This window comes from Maylandia zebra, linkage group LG22 (genome assembly GCF_041146795.1).
Source record: "Maylandia zebra isolate NMK-2024a linkage group LG22, Mzebra_GT3a, whole genome shotgun sequence".
In the NCBI taxonomy this organism is placed as follows: Eukaryota; Metazoa; Chordata; class Actinopteri; order Cichliformes; family Cichlidae; genus Maylandia; species Maylandia zebra.
The window spans coordinates 10,504,301-10,520,418 of NC_135187.1; the positions used below are offsets into that span (position 1 = coordinate 10,504,301).

The 16,118-nt window shown below is 40.5% G+C and overlaps 2 protein-coding genes across 3 annotated transcripts; both read left to right on the forward strand.

The window, feature by feature from the left end:
- Positions 1 to 54: 54 nt before the first annotated feature.
- On the forward strand, positions 55 to 5,162 carry lsm10 (LSM10, U7 small nuclear RNA associated). The gene is made up of 2 exons (XM_004548892.4): positions 55 to 206; positions 1,546 to 5,162. Exon 2 carries the CDS (start codon positions 1,552 to 1,554, stop codon positions 1,963 to 1,965), a length of 414 nt encoding a protein of 137 aa, XP_004548949.1. The 5' UTR covers positions 55 to 206; positions 1,546 to 1,551; the 3' UTR covers positions 1,966 to 5,162.
- A 1,248-nt stretch (positions 5,163 to 6,410) lies between these two features.
- Positions 6,411 to 15,793, forward strand: eva1bb (eva-1 homolog Bb (C. elegans)). 2 transcript variants are annotated; one of them, XM_004548894.4, is made up of 4 exons: positions 6,411 to 6,803; positions 6,951 to 7,006; positions 11,407 to 11,547; positions 12,160 to 15,793. In XM_004548894.4, exons 3-4 carry the CDS (start codon positions 11,481 to 11,483, stop codon positions 12,591 to 12,593), a joined length of 501 nt encoding a protein of 166 aa, XP_004548951.1. In that variant the 5' UTR covers positions 6,411 to 6,803; positions 6,951 to 7,006; positions 11,407 to 11,480; the 3' UTR covers positions 12,594 to 15,793. The 2 variants fall into 2 exon arrangements, with proteins under 2 accessions (XP_004548951.1, XP_004548950.1); XM_004548893.4 differs by lacking the exon at positions 6,951 to 7,006 and having other exon boundaries at positions 6,416 to 6,803.
- The last annotated feature ends 325 nt before the right edge of the window (positions 15,794 to 16,118 follow it).

Sequence of the window (16,118 nt, forward strand, 5' to 3'; positions counted from 1 at the left end):
TCCTGGATTGTATTGTATTAAAGCTGGTTGTGAATAAAGTTTTTATTTTTTTTTAAACGGTTGACGCAAAGACGACGGTGAAACGTCATCACGTCGCTGCTCCTCTGTCGGGTTTCTGCGGGAAAACGAACGTGTTGAGATGTTTTGAGAGGTTTCAGCAGGCCGGTGTTTCGTTTCTACATGAAACCTGTGTTTAAATAATTCAGGTAAATGTTACAGACATCAGCGGAGGGAGAAGCTTTGATTTACAGTAATGTTTTACGCATTTTGGAGCTTTATTTAGTCGCTGCTAAAGCTAAGGAAACGCTAAAAAAAGAAAAGCTAACAGAGAAGACTAACTTTGTGCTTTCAGATACAAATTTGAGTGTCATTTTAAACGTGTTTTTATGTTTTCTGTAGGTTTAGTTAAAGCTAAGATGACACTGCAGTATATGACACTATATCTTCTGTATTACCATTTATATTCGGCTGTAATGTGCATATACGGGGGTTACTTTGAAAGCCAAATATGAAAGTGTTTTTTGGACCAATAAAGAAAATGCGGTTACGGGATATGATAGTCACGAGATGCAAAACAGACTACGTGTGTCTGAATGAGAAGCTGATGTGACAGTGAGGCAGGAGGAGGCTGGCGTGGTTTGGATATGTGCAGAAAGGATGCTGAATATGAAGACCTCAAAGGATTCATGTAGTGAAGGAGGACATGCAGATGGTTGGTGGTGACAGAGGACGTTAGGGTTAGGATGAGATGAAGGCGGATTAGCAACCTTCAGTGAGCTGCTGAAAAAAGGAGGAGAAGAAGTAGTTGTTTTGGCAATTAGGATTACCATTAATTGACTTTACGTCAAGTCAGCTGGTATTGATCCCCTGATTTTTAATAAGTGACAGTGGAATAAAATTATTTTGTTTTTTCCTCAGAACTTGTAACAGTTTCCAGAGTTACATTGGATCATCTCTCCAGCAGATAAAGAAAATAAGACTGGAAACATTTAATTCACTTCATTCTTTTTATGTGTGTTTTTTGTGAGCTCCATTAAAAAAACGCAGTAAGAAAGTATCTAAGACAGCCTTTTTGGTCCCTACATTGCAGTTTCAGTAGAGCCCCATTAACAGCCTAAGAGGATCTAACGTTGATGCAGTCACATTGTCTGGGCATGGTGCTCTTTTCCCAAGTCCTCAGAAATTCTTCTTCCTTTACCTTATTTTCAATCAGAAAAGTGATTAAGAAAAGATGGAGGGAGGGAAATCTTTTTTAACGATTTGACCACAGCCTCTTAGTCGTCTGACGTTTATTAAATGCAGGATTGGTTTGTGACAGATGAGATCAATCGCATTTAAGCTGTGCAGGACATTTTCTATTTGACATGTTCCTGTGTTTTCTCATTTTCTGATTCTAATGTTCTGTCCACAAAGTGTGCAAGGTTTTGCTAATTTTTGCTTTATTGCTTCAAGGTCAGAATCAGTAAACCACAGAAACACGTCTCAGGTACCAACACTGCATGACAGACTCTAATCCAGAGTTATCAATCTTCTGCTTTTCTGCAGGTTACTATGGAGCCCAAGGGAGCTGAGTCTCAGCCATCCGGCGTGGGGCCGGTTGAGGTGGTGAACTCTATTCGGGAGCGAACGATCACAGAGAACAGCATGGTGATCCTCCTGCAGGGCCTTCAGGGAGAGGTGACCACGGTGGACCTGAGGAACGAGAGCACGGCACGTGGACGCGTGGTCAACGTAGATGCCTTCATGAACGTACGGCTAGAGGACGTGTTGTACCGGGACCGGCTGGGTCAGCTCACACAGCTGCAGGACCTATTCATCACTGGCAGGAACATCCGCTATGTCCACATCCCCGACCATATGGACATAATGAAGACCATAGAGAGCCAGCTGGCCAAGATTCACCGCGTCCGGAACTTCGGCAGTGAAGGCGGAGGCAGGAAAGAGTTTGCCAAGAAAACAAAATGACTTTTTTTTTTTTTTTTTACATTTGGAAAAGACGCTGCTTGTGTAAGGTTCAGAGATTAGAGGACAAACACCAGTCTAGACCAGTAGTTTACATCCTGAGGGCCCACAAAGTGACTCCAGGGTCAAGAACAGGGAGAGAGATCTCAGGTACAGTAAGATATAGTTACAGTTCTCCTTTTCATTGTAAAATACTGGAAACTGTCTTTAGTGCTATAAAAACTGAACAGCTTGGAACCTGGGATGAAAGGCCACAATCTGGGTTTGATTTCTTGTAAGGATCACAAACTCGAAAGGCTGGAGTATTTGGAGGCTGATATCAGTAAATTGTTTAAATGTTTAAAAATAAAACTCCACAGATTGATTTGTTTCCCTATGTAAACACTGTAACAATTCTTTTTAATACATTGCGGATTATTTCTTGGATTAATTGATGCATCTTCCTTGTATCAACTCAAAGAAGCTCTTTGGTTGAGATAAAAAAAAAAAAAAAGACAAACTATTTAGGGGGATTTTTAAATGAGATATGATGAAAATGCTAAAAAAAAAATCCATCTGAGAATAAAGTGAAATCTTTTTCAATATAATTATAACAACTAAATGATAGATCCTCTTTTGCACAAAGGGTTTAACTTAAACGACGCCACAGCTTCTCTCATATTTTGCTGACTTAGAAACAGTGAAGAGTCTTATCTCTTAAACATAGAGAATACCCTAAAGCAGTCACTTTTTGTGCCTTTTGAGGTGCTGCACCTCATATTTGTACTAAATAGCAAAAATACATTTATCATACATTTCTCCTAATTTTTATAGTATTTTCTACACCTCATTTGCAGAATCTGGACACCTACATTTTTTGCTATTATAACACCAGTGAGGTACACCTGTCAATGTAAGCAGCCATGCTTTTTACTCACCAGACGGATCAGCTAAAAACAAAAGTCACCTCCACACTGTTGTTATAAAGGACGAAATTTAAACTTGGGGGTCTTATGAGATTTGACTCGCTTTTGGAGCAACTACAGGCTCAATTTTTCCACCGCCAGAGGTTGCAGCTTGTTTATTTTGGCCCATGTTTCTTTTTTTTAAGTAGGTTTCCCTTTAGCGGGATTTAAGCATTAGTTAACTTCTCCCACAGTTGTGGTTTGCTCCCCACAACAAAATGACTCAACTTATTAAGCTCCTCACTGTCATTCTGGGCCTTTTGATGTGTCGCTCTCTAATAACTCCCTCCAGCCAGCAACTTAATTAACTATCCTAACTTTTGTGCTATCGCATTATTAAAGATCTCTTTTGTCTGTCTTTCAGTACGTTATCATTTTAATTTAGTTGTAAAAATACTTTGAGGGACTTGTCTTTTCTTACCAAATTATTCCCAAAGTTAATCTCTCTGCTCCAGCTCAGTTTTATGAGAATTGAATGGCTCATATTGCAGCTGACACTGAATGCGGTTGTGGTGTGAGGGCCAGTGTATTTACTGGTAAATGGTGAGCATCACAAAGCCCATCTTTCTGTGTGTTAAAAAAAAACAGCCCTAAGTAAATCACTGCCTGTATGCAGGAAAACATTAGTCACTGGTGGGGAAAAACAAGCCGACCTGTTTCCACAGCTCCACAAACATCTCTGCATCAGCGAGCAAGTCGCTCTCAGTCACAACAGTGACATCCACTCTTGTTTTTTAGCCAGTGGAGACAAGCGTGGCGGGTGAAAGGAAGGTAGTGTTTTGCTTGGTGTTCTACCCGTGCGCAGTTGCGATCGGGAATCTGGGGAATTTGCAAAGTGCTATGTTATTCCTACACAGCATCAGGAAGAGGACAGGCCTGACATAACACAGGCAGCTGGAGCAGATAAACCCCGCACTGTGGACAAAAAGGGCGGAGGTTCACCAGCCGTTACTGAGTGCATTAAATTAGGAGGAATATGCACGCAGGAATGTCCCTCAGCAGTTGGATCATTGTTTTGGGCTTTAGCCTCAGAGTGATTTTAGGGACATATTTTTCTCTTGACCAACCCTGAGTGTTTGAATGACAGCAACCACATAATAACCGCTTATTGCTGTGCTAAAAACACCAGCGAGTGCCACATCAACGCTCACTAGACTCAGAATAGTACTTTACAACCGCATAAACAGGTCTTTTGCAATACTTAAGAGTCTGGGTTAGTGTTACAGGAAAAAGCACCAGTATAAATAAGAAAGACAAGCCCTGCTTTCATCGCTGTAGTCAGTCTGTAGAATTATATGCTCGTACTTTTAGAAATTAAAGGGGGGCTGTGTTGGTTTTTGTTATTTTCTGTCGCACATACTGTTAAAATGATGAATGCGCTCATATCCAGTTCTGTGGAATTATTCATATTTTGGCTTCGGCTGAGGTTTAAATTCACTCCCAGCAGGCCACAGAGTCAGGTTCACTTCAGTTCACTTAAATGAATTTAGTTTCTTCAGTTGAATTGAATGGAAAAATATAGACTTACCTATATTAGTCCATGCATTCATTTTTAGTAGGCTTGATTACTGTAACAGCATCTTTACAGGTCTACCTAAAAAATCAGTCAGACAACTACAGCTCATTCAGAACTCTGCTGCTCGAGTCCTCACTAAGACCAAAAAAGTGGACCACATCAGTCCAGCTCTGAGGTCCTTACACTGGCTGCCTGTCCGTCAGAGGATAGACTTTAAAGTTCTGATGCTGGCCTATAAAGCTCTGAATGGTTTAGGACCAAAATACATCAATGACCTCCTGACCCAGTATGAACCATCCAGATCCCTCAGGTCATCTGGATCCGGTCTTTTATCAGTTCCCAGAGTCAGAACCAGACACGGAGAAGCTGCATTCAGCTTTTATGCTCCTTATATCTGGAACAAACTCCCAGAAAGCCTCAGATCAGCTGAAACACTCAGTTTATTTAAATCCAGGTTGAAGACTCACCTGTTCTCAGCTGCATTTGAATAAAGCACCAAATCCACACTTTAAGCTTAAATTTCAAAACTTACATTTAACTACTGATTTTATCTACTGTTCTGATTTTATCTGTTTTGATTTTATATACTGTTGTTTGTTTGTTAATTAGTTAGTTAGTTTATTTGCTTGTTTTATTCAATTTTAAATCATGCTTTTTATTTGTTCTTGTTTCTAATGTCTCTGTAAAGCACTTTGAATCACCTTGTTGTTGAATTGTGCTATACAAATAAACTTGCCTTGCCTTGCCTTTTGACAAAGCTCTCAGTCACACAGGCCTATAGACCAGTTGGCAACCCCCTTGCAGTCTCCAGTCGCTAAGAAGAAATGTGTGTATTCCCCAGACCAGTGGTTGAGTATTAGTTGATTTGAAAATGGTTGCCAACAGGGTGCTGAACCAAAGACCTGCCTGTGATTGCGTTTTGTTGCTTGTAGATTGCTGTGGTTGCCTGTAGTTTGTATGGAAGATGCCAACTTGTCTGCAAACATTCACAGAGTTGTAATGAAACTTGGAAAAGTGCAACACAAACTTGACCTTCAGAGCAAAATAGTGCTTTACTTTTATTTTGAAGGTTAACGTTCTCCATTTCTGGTTTGCATCGCACCTTTTCAAGTTTCACTGCTGCTCTGCAAGTAGCTGGTGAGTGGTTACAGATGAATTGGTGTCTTCCATGAAACTGCTAGCAACCTGACGCAAGGAGAATTTCCATTTGACCTAACAACTGTAGGCAATCAATTGCCAACCAGTTGTGGAATCCTTATTTGTCCCTAGCAACCAGTGGTTTCCAAGGGTCTCCAAGCCTGTATGGTTTTGCTCAAATCAAGCAGCGAAAGTGAAATGAGTTTTTAAATGTAATAAAAGACAGAGGAGATTATTTTTGACACACACATTGACGACCACAGTCCCATGGTTATTCAATTACTCAAGTGCAGCCCTACAAAAATCTTAGTGACCATATAGTTTCCTTAAAGCACAATAACCTGGCATGTAATGTTGATTGGGTGTTCTGGACTGCTGGACTGAGTTCAAAGGTGCAAACTGGACTGGTTTAAGAACTATTTTGCTCTTTTGATCAGTTATATTAACAATGTGTCGGCTGTGTGACACTGCAGTGTAGCTCAAATCAACTATGAGCACCTCCTGTTTCGGTTGTTTGATAGGTTTTAAAATTTGTATCTCCTGGTGTCGTGTGGAAAGCTCCAGCTTTGTAAAGTCCAAGTCAGATTTCCCCATGAAGTATCAATCTATTCATCGGTCTCCTCTCCTGCTCCACAAACCTCACTCTGAGCTCTTTTTACTCCCCTCCAGGCTCAGATTAAAACACAAAGAGCTCAATTAATCCAGGAGCCCCCACAGCAGCGTGGCCCCATGCCCACAGCTGCCACCTAGCTATTTCCTGTTCCACCCTCCTGGCTTAACTGTGAACAGACCTCAGTGTTGGGCATCCAGCAGGAGAGAGATCACCTCCCTCTGGTCAGGAGTGTGTGGGTCATACCTGGAGAGGATAGAATAGCTAAAATAAAAGACTTGAGCAGTGTGGAATTTTTATTTTGGAGTTCGATGGCAGTGAAGCATGCATGGCTTTCACTTCTCTCAGGAAAAGGAAAGACCTCCTCCAAAACACAAGTGTGGACCACTACTGGCTGGTCCTCCTCCCTCTGAGGGATGAGAGGGAGTGAATCACAGTGGAGAGCTGCTCGCTCTTCAGTCCAGCAGCGTCTGCTCAGCTGTCACGTATGCCGAGTGACCCACGACCTCTCGCTGCTGCTTTTCTGCCCGAGAGAAGATGGGAGTCTTATCTAAGTGACCGGCTCCAAACGTGGATCTGAATTCTTTGTTTTGCATACGGAAGTTTTAAATCTGTCAACCTGTGCATGACTGAGGTGAGTGACTTTTATTTAACTTTATCTTTGCTGGGAAAAAAGATTTTTTTACATTTTATTACACCCCTTAACAAATATAAAGCTCTACTGTCATGCAACTCAGTAGTTTATTAGCATGGCCTCCTGTTTTTTTTTACAACACCACAGACAATTAAAGGTTTTTACAAGCTGAGGAGCTGCAACATGCCCAAAATTATAGCACAGTGAGTATGTTGTCACCCAGTCTGTCACATGTATTTTCCATCAGTCTTAATCTCACTCTCTTTAAATGTTTTTGACAGCAGCTCCACCTCATTTCTCATTTTTTTGACTACTGTTAAAAAGTGATTTTTTTCAGCAGTTTCAAGTTTCCTCATTGGACTTAAACAGGATTATCTAAGCAGGAAGCGCCGAGCGGGAGTGCATTTACAGGGTTTCACATAAACAGCTGCCGGGGTATGCTTGCGTGGAGGTTGTTGGACTCTTCTGGAAATGTTAGGTGTTAAATCTGTCTGCCCGAGACTGCGGCTGCACAAAATGTGTCCCTCCCTCTGGTATTTGTGTGGTGCTTCGAGCTCACCACAAACTGCCAGTCCTGGAGCCATGAAGAAAAAAATATTTATACACGATTTCATTCTGTAATCGAGAAAACAGAAAAAGAGGCGCCTCTTTGTGTCATTTCTCCTTATAATTAAGTATTAAAAACGTCGCCTTCTTAAAACAAATGAGAAAGTTCATGGAGGGCACTTTTTTCCAAAAAACGTACAAAGTCTGAATGCTGCACTGAAAAAAAGAAAAAATTGTAATTAAAGTGAAGTTGAGATAAAAGGTCTCTGCCCTAAAAATAACCTCATACATAAATTGCAAAACCCTAGCCAAGTGAACAAATGTGACGTGTGTTGATTAGCAGACAGACAGTTGAAACTATGAAGGTTTAAAAGGTGATGCTAACACTAAAGTGCCTTAAAACTGCATTCTTTTTCATGACCACCAGGGGGGAAATGTGTGGTTGGAAAAAGACTTCTAGTTCTATCAGAGAACAGCCCTTTGTAAACACTAAGTTTATGGCCTCAATCACTCACTTCAGGTCATATTCAATATATAATTAAGTGAGTTTTGGCAGCTTTCCTTTAGTCTTCTCATGGTTACTTCCAAAAGATAGACCTAACAAAAAGCCTATAAGTTTTTGCAGTCGTTAACATAGTGACTGGTGAAACGACCACATATTGTGAATTTGACTATGAAACCTCAAGCTCGCTGGCTTATAGAATGCAAGCTGTAATCGACAGCCTGTTGTACATACCCTGGATAATCCTCCTCTCTGACTCTTAGAATGACCAGATGGACTTTTTTAAGTTTGTGAAGACATTTAGTCTCAAGAGCTGAAACGTCTGATCGTAATGACCCACGCCTTTTGTCACAAATTTGCTCACATGATCAACAACCCTCAGGACCACCCCCATGGGGATGCTCCTCCCTGTGCTCAAGACTCACACAACCTGGACAACTGAGAACCTACAAATCCCCAAATTTACAAAATTAACTATTTTATTCTGTATGACCTGAAAGTAGAAACATGAACTGAGCAGGAAGGCCTGGGGATGTTTTTTAATTAATTTTTTTAATTTTGTGAGTCTTTGATTTTCTCTGTTTTTATTCCATTAATGGTAGTTTAAAAGAATAGGTAAACAAAATAAAAAATAATATAATAATAATAATTTAAATAGATAAAAAATAAAGGATCATTTTAAAAAAATTTACGTTCATTCTAGTTGTTGTTCTAAGCGTTGCTTGGCAGCGTCATGAAAAGTTGGAACAGCGTGGATCTGGATCATCCGGCCTCCTGCAGTGTCATCTCACTTTCCCAGCGCTGATAGTGAAAGTCAGTTTGGGATTGTTGTTTGTGCTGTGGACTGTTTCAAGATGCAATGATAAAAATCAGATTATGGAAAGAACTTTTATCCCCACCGGAAAAATAAAAATAACTAAGCAGACACTGAAGGAAATCCTCCCCCAATCCCTGGACAAATTGCTCCCTGCTGTTGCATAACACTTTATAACTGTTTCCTCGTTTTTATTTAAAATTTAAGTTAAAAAATAAATAAAATGTAACCTCAATGTTAAATCTCTGTGCAGATGGAGTTATACTAACCCCGCGAATCAGCCTTCAAGTTAACCTAAACTAAGATTTGCTTGATATTTTTGCCCACAGACACGTGAGTGTTGATCTTCTCATCCAGCTTATTTCTTATAGGATGGAAACCAAAAAGACTTAGAAAGAATGAGGTGATATGTGCACTGTGATAAATGCTGCAGTCTTGATAAACTGTGTAAAAGTACAGGGTGTAAAGTCAGTCTTTAATCGTTTGAATCGAGCTAAGCTGAAAACTAAATTGCTCACTTATGTTGTTAAGGTCTGGGGGCAGCAAATTGAGGGTGCAGAAGTAGTCACGCTTCTTCTTTGATTAAATCCCAAACAGAAGGCAGTGTTGGTTGGGAACCACCAGTTCCCATGATTAAATGGACCCCGAGCCAGCCACAAAGCAACTACAACTTTAATTTGCCCAAAAGCAAATTAAAGAAAGCCTTTGAGAGCACACTGGGGCTGCCAAAAGTCGCTGGGATAAAGATCAGGGTGGGAGAGCGACCCTGGAACGGGGCACGGTTTGGTCCTCCCCAGAGAGAGAGCAGGAGAAAGAAAAACATTCGGCTCCCATGGAAATTGTTTTTGTAGTGACAGGGAATGTGAGGGGGTGGGAAGTATCAGTCATCATGTTTACGTCAATCCTTACTGTAACCGTGGGACCGTCTGCGAGACGGGTCCGGAGCAAATCCATCTACCGCGGTCTAATGCAGCCCCTCGCTCTCTTAAAGGGTCGATTCACCCAAATAACAGAAGGATGCAGTCGCTCTGAGAAGCTTTTTTTTGTATGGGAAATGTCAGGTCGTTTTGTGCTGACATCCGTGGCTGTCCTCAGGATAATATATATATATATATATATATTTTTTTTTTTTTTTTTTTTTAACTGTGATTACTCTCTTGAATGATAATTAAATTTGCTAACAGTGAAATACTTGTTAAACATCTCTAACAAAAAACAGAATGTCTCTCCCGGAGATTTAGGTGCCATTTTTCTTAATGTTTTTGTAGGCATCCCTGAGGCTGTTTAACCCCCATTAAAACAATTAGTTTTAAGTTTTTGCAGCTGTGAGCAGCTTCTTTACTTCCTCAATGCATTGCAAAGAGGGACAACGGCGTGTTTTCCACGTTTGTACTCTGTGTTCTCACGGTACGCTTTAATTAATTCTTTGTGGCACAGATTCAATAAGGTGCTGGAAACATTCTCAGAGATTTTGGTCCATACTGACATGACAGCATCACGCAGCTGCTGTAGATTTGTTGGTTGCACATCCACGATGAGAATCTCCTGTTCCACCACATCTCAGAGGTGCTGTGTTGGATCACAGTCTGCTGACTGTGGAGGTCATTCAAGTACAGGGAACATGAGTTTTGTGACATGGTGCATTGTCTTGCTGGAAGCAGCGATGAGAAGATGAGTGCATTGTGGTCACTAAGGGAAGGCGTCAAGGAAACATCCACCCCACCATTGCACCATGATACAAGCCAAGGTGGATCTGTGTCTTCTGCTGTTGTAGCCCAACTGCTTTAACATTCAGAGATGCTCTTCTGCATACGTTGGTGTAACAAATGGTTATTTGAGTTACTGTGGCCTTCCTATCAGCTCAAAACAATCTGGCCTCCTTTGACCTCAGACATCAACAAGACATCTTGGCCCACAGAGCTGCTGCTCACTGCATACTTTCTCTTTTTCACTTTCTGAGAAACTCAGACCAGTCTGGCACCAACAATGATGACACATTCCAAGTCACTCACATCACCATTATTCCACATTTTGATGCTCAGTTTGAACTTAAGCAGGTCATCTTGACCATTTAGATATATAATAGATATTTATGTTATAGAGCATTGAACAAGTGTACTTAAAGAAGTGGCCAGTGAGTGCATATGACAGATAATAAACAAAAGAATATTACATCCAGTTTAATGACTTACTAAAATCTAACACCTGCCAAAAGATTATCACAAGCTAACAATAGAGAAATGCTCCTACTTTATATAAATACCAATTAAATAATGAAATAACTTGCTGTGAAACCTTGTGTGCAAAACAAACACAACTCCTCTCAGCTCCATTGTTTTGGGGAAGAGGCAGAAATTAGAAATTCACTGCTACATTTCTGTGAACCCGACCTTTTCACTTCCTGCCGGTCTCCCATCACGAGTGTGAGTTTCTTGGAGTGAACATGTGAAACCTGACATGCCACTTCTTCTGTGGGAAAAAAATAAAAACTGCGTAGCCGGAAAGGCGCCCCTCTCATAAATATAAACATCCCCATCGGTCTCAGCAGACCTCTCGCTGCCGTCCTCTCTGCCTGGCTTGAGTGTCGTCAGAGGAAGACAATGTCTCCTGACCTCTGACACCCATTTAGATCAGAAGAATGACGGGTGGTGCTTTGGAGCAATGCATTTTTTAGGCTTAAAACACTTTTTTTTCTTTTGAGATGACTTTGAAAGCATTTGTTTTTCTTGTTTTTCTGACAGGATCTGCCTCGGGTTATCCAGGAGGTAAACGTGTAAAAGGAGATGGTGCGTGTCTGAACCCACAGTGAACCAAGATGGAGCCAATTAAGAGAGATATGGAGCTGCTGAGTAACAGCATGGCGACCTACGCTCACATCAAAGGTAAAATCGTAGCAGGGCTTTAAGTGTGGCTTCCACCATGGAGTTGGGGACAACCTCAAGGGGTTATTAGATGAATCTATAAAACCGCAGGCAGCTTGCTACACCACACTGTATGACTTTACGTAGGTTGTACATGAATATTTCTTTCTAAGCTCCTACACGAGTAACTCTGCATGTTACAGTTCAAAGAAATCTTTATTTAACTTTATACTTTAAACTTCATTCTGATTGGCTGCCTCGTGCAAACAGAAGGGTTTAACAACAGTGGGTGGGGCCTTTGTGCTCACACCTAGAGCCATAATAGTTTGCTTTAATAACGCTCTGCCTGAGGCGGCCATATTAGGGATATCCCTTCTTAGTGACATCACAAAGAGCCAAGAGTAGAAAATCTGGTGAAAATCAAGCGTTTAGAGTCTGAAACCTGAGTTTTTGGCTCACAGGGTTTACTTTAACATACACTGATCTGAGTATTTGAAACTTTCGCTGTCTTTGATATGAGCATCCACCACTCTAACAGTATAGAGATGACAGAAAATAAAGAAAAGCTTAATAAATCCACTTTTTAATGCTTTTATTTCAGTAAATTAGTTTTTCTTCCCTCTTCTTGTGCAGCCAATCCAGAGAGCTTTGCCCTCTACTTCATGATGGGCGTCTGCTTCGGGCTTTTCATGGCGCTGTGCCTCCTGGTGGCCGGCATCACTTGCAGGGCTCGCCGCCACAGAAAACCACCTCCGTCTCCATCGAGGAGACAGCTCAAGGAGTCCAGTGAAGAGGAGGAGGATGAGGAAGAAGAGGAGGAGAGTGTAGGAGAGGAGAGGGCGGTGGATACGGAGATCCCTAAAGTGACAGTGGGTCCTCTGAGTGACCGCAGCAGCCAGTCTAACGGCACTCTGAGGAGCCTGAACGTTTTCACCTCGGCCGAGGAGCTGGAGAAGGCTCGACGGCTGGAGGAGAGGGAGCGAATCGTCAGGGAGATCTGGAGGAACGGGCAGCCGGACATCCTGGTTACGGGGACCGGGACGATTGGACGAGTTCATTACCACTAAGAGAGACTTGGACTGAGCTTTTAAAAAACCTGTAAGGGACAACCAATGGAGAGAAACGTGCCTTGTATGGAGGCACAAAAATGGACGCAAACTAATCGCAACATTAAAAATATATATATATTATTTACCGATTAAAGAGTTTGCAATAACTTAACTTTTATCATGTAAAATGAAATTTAGAAGAAAATCCACTCTACTCAAAACAAAATACTAGTATTTTTAAAGTCCCTAAATAAATTGCAGTATTACAAAAATAAATATGAATAATAAGAGAGAAAATATGTATGCAAGCTAACCATTTAAAAATTCATAAAAGTTATTTTTAATCAGCTTTTTTTTCATGCTTGAAGTGTTTCTCAGTCAAGATGTAGTGGCATTATGAAAAATTACAAAAACAAACAAACGCACACCAAATTATTTTAGAGGTTTGGGGTTGCATGTTGCGTATCTCCTCATATAAATTTTTTTATTTCATTATTTTAATTTATTATTATGGAAAATCGGACACTTTGGGCCTCCATAAATGTGGACTATCACAGATTTTATGCACAAGTGTTTGTTTTGGGGGGAAGGTTGGCTTCATGTGTATTCATCTTTGGAATGTGAATAATTAAAGCTAAACCACTTTTTAATAAACAAATGGTCTTATAGTCACTGTTTTCCAAAATGAAGAATAAACAATTTTTAAAAAGAAAGAAAGAATAAATGAAGAAAAATTGTTAAGAATATGCTGATCTTGCTCTATCTGCACATTTCAAGTTAATAAGTCAAAGCTGATATAAAAACCCAAAATGATGATGGCAAAAAACATTTCTTTATGTGGTAGAAACAAGCTTCCATATCACAATGATGTGAAATAAGGGAGATTAAAAAAACATAGTCAGTATAAAAGAAGGCCTCTGATTTTCCCACACATTATGAAGCTTCAATCAGTTTTGGGATCGTCAGTACCCCACAGCATCCACACTATTAGTCACATACAGTAAGCTGTTAAAATGCTCCAAAACACTCCAACAGCACACACACATCGAAGAGTTTATTGATTTAAACTCAGTTATCTAGACAGATGATTGTAAGAAAAATACAATTAAATCCAGTCTATTCATGATTATTATAAAGGAGAAAATCCACAGAGGCTACCAGGCTTTTCAGCTCTGGGGTTGCTTCATGCTAGGCTGTGGCCCCTGTAGTGGGCAATGATGGTACTGCAGGTTGGTCTTGAGAACCCATTAACTACATATATATAGATATAGATATATTTAGTGGTACCTTCTGAATTCTTACATGACTATAGGATGAGTCTATGCAGGCTCTTAGTAATCCCAGGTCATGTTAGACTACATCCTTAAGCTAAAGGTATCTGGACTTCTTGGTTTGTGAAGATGTTTTATGTTTAGTCTAAGACGCTTCTTCACTTGTAAAGCAACTGATTGAGACTATTGGAGACTTAGAGACAGTCCCAAGGGTTTTTGACCCACTAGTAATCATATGGGTCGTTACGGGTCACCATCATGCGAGTTGTTGAGATCAGATGGGTCAAGGTTGAAATGGGGGCTGATCTGCCTGGGACTGCATTAAAGGGAACTGATAGCTGGTGTTTTAGGATAAGATGCACATATATATAAGATGAATCAGAAGATAATCCTTTTGGGTTAATTCTAATGAGAATGAACTATAAGTAAAATCAGCCAAAAGTCACTTCTAAAAACGTAGCTTCTCACACACCTCTAAAGAACTCGTCTTTAGACATTCGGAACCTTTCGAGCCCATTTTCCCTGCCTCCCAGTTTGAGCAACAGCACCTTCTCTCTGGTAAAGACGTGTCTGTTTGGAGGTATGAATAAAACCATTTAGCTCAAAAATACTGTAGGTTTTACCAATGCAGATGGTCTCAGAGTGGATCCCAGTAAACTCCCAGGAGATCCGTTCGTTTTTTGCTGGCTGAATTTCTCTCGTGCGCCATGAAAAGGTCGATTATGCTACAGCAGGGGAGTTTGTGTCCCGTGTCTGTCAGCTGTCATGTTTTAAGTGGCACTGCCTGAACTGGAGATTGTTTTAGGATGGGGGGGAAAACTGCTTTCCACAAGCTGGCAACTGGCACTCATTTAGGTCTTTTCTTCATCCTTTTACGTTGATGACATTCAAATCTATTGTCAACTGACTGATGATTTGGCAGCACCACTGAACTCCCTGTACGATTGCCTGAGAGAGGTTAAAGATTGGCCGGCAGAAAATTCTCTCGTTTTAAATGAGAAAAAAACTAAAGTTATGGTGTTCGACAGCCATATTCCTCGAGACCAGCTTGTTGCTCTGCTGGGGCCCCTTGCTAACTCTCTCTCCGATTCTATGCGTAACCTGGGTGTCTATTTGGATAGCTCCTTTAAGCTCGATAAGCAAGTATCATCTGTAGTTAAATCTGGTTTTTTTCAACTGCGCCAGATTTCTAAAGCTAAGCATTATATAGCACACAGGGACCTGGAAAAACTTATCCATGCTTTTGTGACCTCCAGGTTAGATTATTGTAATTCTCTCTACTGTGGTCTCCAAGCCTTCCTCTTTTCGAAGGCTGCAACTCGTTCAGAATGCTGCGGCTCGCCTTCTTACTGGCACTAGAAAATTTGACCCTCTTGTTGATCTGCACTGGTTACCAATCAAATATCGCATTGAGTTTAAAATCTTGCTACTCACTTTTAAAATCCTGAATAACATTGCGCCCAGCTACCTCACTGACCTCCTCAATTGTACATTTCTTGTCATGCATTAAGATCATCAGGTCAATTACTCCTGGCCCAACCTAAGTTTAGACTGAAGACCAGAGGCGATCGTGCCTTTGCTTCAGCTGCACCCAACCTTATTCGAGCCTTGGATTCTATCCACTCCTTAAAAGCATATCTATTTGACTTTGCTTTCCCGACCAGTTAATACCCTTTTAAATCTTTTAAATTTTAAACTTTTAAATCTTTTATTAGATTTTATTAAATGTATTATTTTTTATTAATTTTACTGCTGTTTTTGTCTTCTTAGCATATTTTGTATTTATCTAACTCTCCTGGTCTGTTAGTGCCTCTATCCTGTCTGTGCTTGTGCCCGATTTGTACCCTGTTATTGACCTATGTTGACTCTCCATATTACTGTGAAGCACTTTGGTGTGCCTTCGGGTTTTTAAATGTGCTATATAAATAAAATTGTATTGTATTGTAATTGTATTGTATTTTACTGATTTTATGAGCATTTCCCATCCATTTCAGGTTTTTATCCTAATACACAGTAAGCAATTTTTTGTGGATGTTTGTGTTAATGGCAGTTTAAAGACATTTTCTTGCTCTGAGGCTGATGCGCAGAGAGAAGGTGGAACCGTTTAATTAGATATTATAAAAACAGCCTACTAAAGTACCTGTTAAAGCTGCAACACAACACTATTGTTTTTTGTCAAAACTTGTATCAAATCATAGCCACAAACGTCACTTTCTTTTTAGTACACATAACTCTCTTATAAATCGATGTATTTTGTGCCCTCGTCTCCATT

Coding starts and splice junctions, on each gene's coding strand:
- lsm10 (XM_004548892.4), top strand. CDS start 1,552: ATGGAGCCCAAGGGAGCTGAGTCTCAGCCATCCGGCGTGGGGCCGGTT.
- eva1bb (XM_004548894.4), top strand. CDS start 11,481: ATGGAGCCAATTAAGAGAGATATGGAGCTGCTGAGTAACAGCATGGCG. Junction 11,548..12,159: donor GACCTACGCTCACATCAAAG/GTAAAATCGTAG, acceptor CTTCTTGTGCAG/CCAATCCAGAGAGCTTTGCC.